This window comes from Palaemon carinicauda, chromosome 12, assembly GCF_036898095.1.
Source record: "Palaemon carinicauda isolate YSFRI2023 chromosome 12, ASM3689809v2, whole genome shotgun sequence".
Taxonomy (NCBI): domain Eukaryota; kingdom Metazoa; phylum Arthropoda; class Malacostraca; order Decapoda; family Palaemonidae; genus Palaemon; species Palaemon carinicauda.
In genome coordinates, this window is record NC_090736.1 from 95,199,291 (window position 1) to 95,202,475 (window position 3,185).

The 3,185-nt window shown below is 31.4% G+C and overlaps 1 protein-coding gene across 1 annotated transcript; it reads left to right on the plus strand.

The window, feature by feature from the left end:
• Positions 1-2,197: 2,197 nt before the first annotated feature.
• Positions 2,198-2,575, plus strand: LOC137650963 (uncharacterized protein C05D11.13-like). Its single transcript, XM_068384102.1, has one exon. The coding sequence runs from the start codon at positions 2,198-2,200 to the stop codon at positions 2,573-2,575; it is 378 nt and encodes a 125-aa protein (XP_068240203.1).
• The last annotated feature ends 610 nt before the right edge of the window (positions 2,576-3,185 follow it).

Consider the following 3,185-nt stretch of genomic DNA (forward strand, 5'->3'; position numbering starts at 1 on the left):
TATATGTGTATGCATATATATGTATATATATATAATTTATATATATATATATATATATATATATATATATATATATATATATATATATATATTTATATATATATATATATATATATATATATATATATATATATATATATATATATATATATATATATATATATATATATATATATATATTATATATATATATACACACACACATATATATATATATATATATATATATATATATATATATATATATATATATATATATTTATATATATATATATATATATATATATATATATCTATATATGTATATATATAAATATATATATATATATATCTATATATGTATATATATAAATATATATATATATATATATATATATATATATATATATATATATATATATATATATATATTTATCTATCTATATATGTATATATATATATATATATATATATATATATATATATATATATATATATATATATATATATATATATATATATATATATATATATATATATATATATATATATATATTAATAAATCTGGCGAATGTGCGTGTGTCTGCATGATTGCTATAAAAAGATTGTACAATAAACTTACGGATGATTTATTGATCGAATTTTATGTAATTTTCATTGAAAAATCTAACTTTGTTATTTCTATTTTGATGGATATTTACCTTGGAGGTCCACGCGCCCCATAATTACAGACTCCATATAACTGTATTCCATGAAATCGGGTGAAAACGGGCAGGCTGGCATCGTAGACTTCCATATTTAAAAATAAATGTTTATCAATTGAGATATCTAACGTCGCTATTTCTGTTTTGATCAAGAACCCCCTTGTGGTGTGTACGGGCCCCATTATCACAAAGCACCGACAACTACATGCAATAATAACAAACATATTTCAATGAATTTCGACTCAGGAGATTATTTGGGGCTATATCAATTTGGAAGTTTTTCTTAAAAATTGTCCTTGGATGTTGCCCCACACACACAGCATAGCCTACGCTGATTTTCCTTTCCATGTGATAAAATGTACAAAAACTTACAGAATATTTAATCATTGGGTCTTCTGTAATTTCTATATTTTTTCCCCTTTTCTACAAAATGATGTCACCCAAAAAGAGATTCAACAGAATATCTAATGGTTCAGTCTTTTGTAATTTTTATATTTCTTTTTCAGCTTTCTACAAAATTATGCCACCCAAAGAATTTCTCATTCGGTAAATCCTATAAAGCAAACTCAGTGAAAAGAAGAAGATAGCAAGAAAAAGAAGAGCAGATGAATTTATGGAGGGAACCACATGTAAGAAGAATGGCAGCTAGACGTGAGACAACTAGATGAAGAACACAGAAAAACTCTTGCAACTAGAATGGCAGCTAGCCATAAAGCAGAAAAGGAAGAGCAGATGGATTTAAGAAGGAACACTGATGCAAGCAGAGTGGCAGCTAGATGTAAGGCAGAAGACGAAGAGCAGATGAATTTGAGAAGGAACACTAATACAGGCAGAATAGTAGTAGATTCGACGTCGAAGATGAAGAGCAAAGGAATCTAAGAAGGAAAACCAATGCAAGCAGAATGATACTACCCCAAAAGAGATTCTACAGAATATTTAATGGTTGAATCTCATGGTAATTTATAAATCTATTTGAGTTTTCAAAATAATTCCACCTAAAAGGAGATATTCATACGGTAAATCCGAGAAAGCAAAATCAGTGAAAAGAAAAACACGCAAAAACAGAAGATCAGAGGAATTTGCGGAAGAAAACAAATACAAGAAGAATGGCAGCTAGACGTGAGACACAGGATGAAGAACAAAGAAAAGAACTTATGCAATTAGAATGGCAGCTAGCCATAAAGTAAAAAATGAAGAGCAGATAGATTTAAGAAGGAGCACTAATGGGAGCAGAATGGCAGCTAGATGTAAAGCAGAAGACGAAGAGCAAATGCATTTGAGAAGGAACACAAATGCAAACAGAATGGCAACTACACGTGAAGCCGAAGATGAAGAGCAGAGGAATTTAAGAAGGAACACCAATGCAAGCAGAATGTCAGCTAGAAGTGAAGCAGAAGACGAAAAGCAGATGAATTTAAGAAGGGATATTAATGCAAGTAGAATGGTAACTAGACGTGAAGAAGGAAGAAGACGAAGAGCAGATAAATCTAAGAAGGAACACTAATGCAAGCAGAATGGCAGCTAGAGGTAAGGCAGAAGACAAAGAGCAGATTAATTTGAGAAGGAACGCAAATGCAAGCAGTATGGCAGCTAGATTTGAAGCAGAAGACGAAGAGCAGATGAATTTAAGAAGGAACATTAATGCAAACAAAATGGCAACAAGATGTAAGGCAAAAGACGAAGAGCAGATTAATTTGAGAAGGAACGCAAATGCCAGCAGAATGGCAGCTAGACGTGAAGCAGAAGACGAAGAGCAGATGAATCTAAGAATGAACAGTAATGCAAGCAGAACGGAAGTTAGATGTAAGGTAGAAGACGAAGAGCAGATGAATTTGAGAAGGAACAGTAACGCAAGCAGAATGGCAGCTAAACGTGAAACAGAAGTCAAATAACAGATGAATTTAAGAAGGAACACTAATGCAAGCAGAAGGGAAGCTAGACGTGAAGGAAAAGACAAAGAGTAGATGAATTTAAGAAGAAACACTAATGCAAACTGAATTTCAGGTTGATATGAAACAGATAACAAACAACAGATAAATTTGAGAAGGAACACCAATGCAAGCAGAATATCAGCTGGACGTGAGGTAGAAGACGAAAAGCAGATAAATTTTAAAAATATTGCTAATGAAAGCAGAATGGCAGCTAGACGTGAAGCAGAAGACGAAGAACAGATGAATATAAGAAAAAACACTAATGCAAACAGAATGGCAACTATACGTGAAGTACAGGATGAAGACCCAAGAAACTTTGCCTTGATAATATTCAATAGCAGCAATAAATCAGGAAACAAGAAATCAAAGAATGACTCGACTTCAGGATATCTAACAGGGAATGATTGTCCATTGAAACAAAGAAACACCGGAAAGAGCTGAGAATATTTGCCATATTAATATAGTCATGCATGCAGACGCATGAGCTCGTAGTTTTAATGTTGTACAATGGCATCTGGGTGCCGTCACTTATAATCCAAAATAACCCCATAATACAGAAGAAAAATTGGCC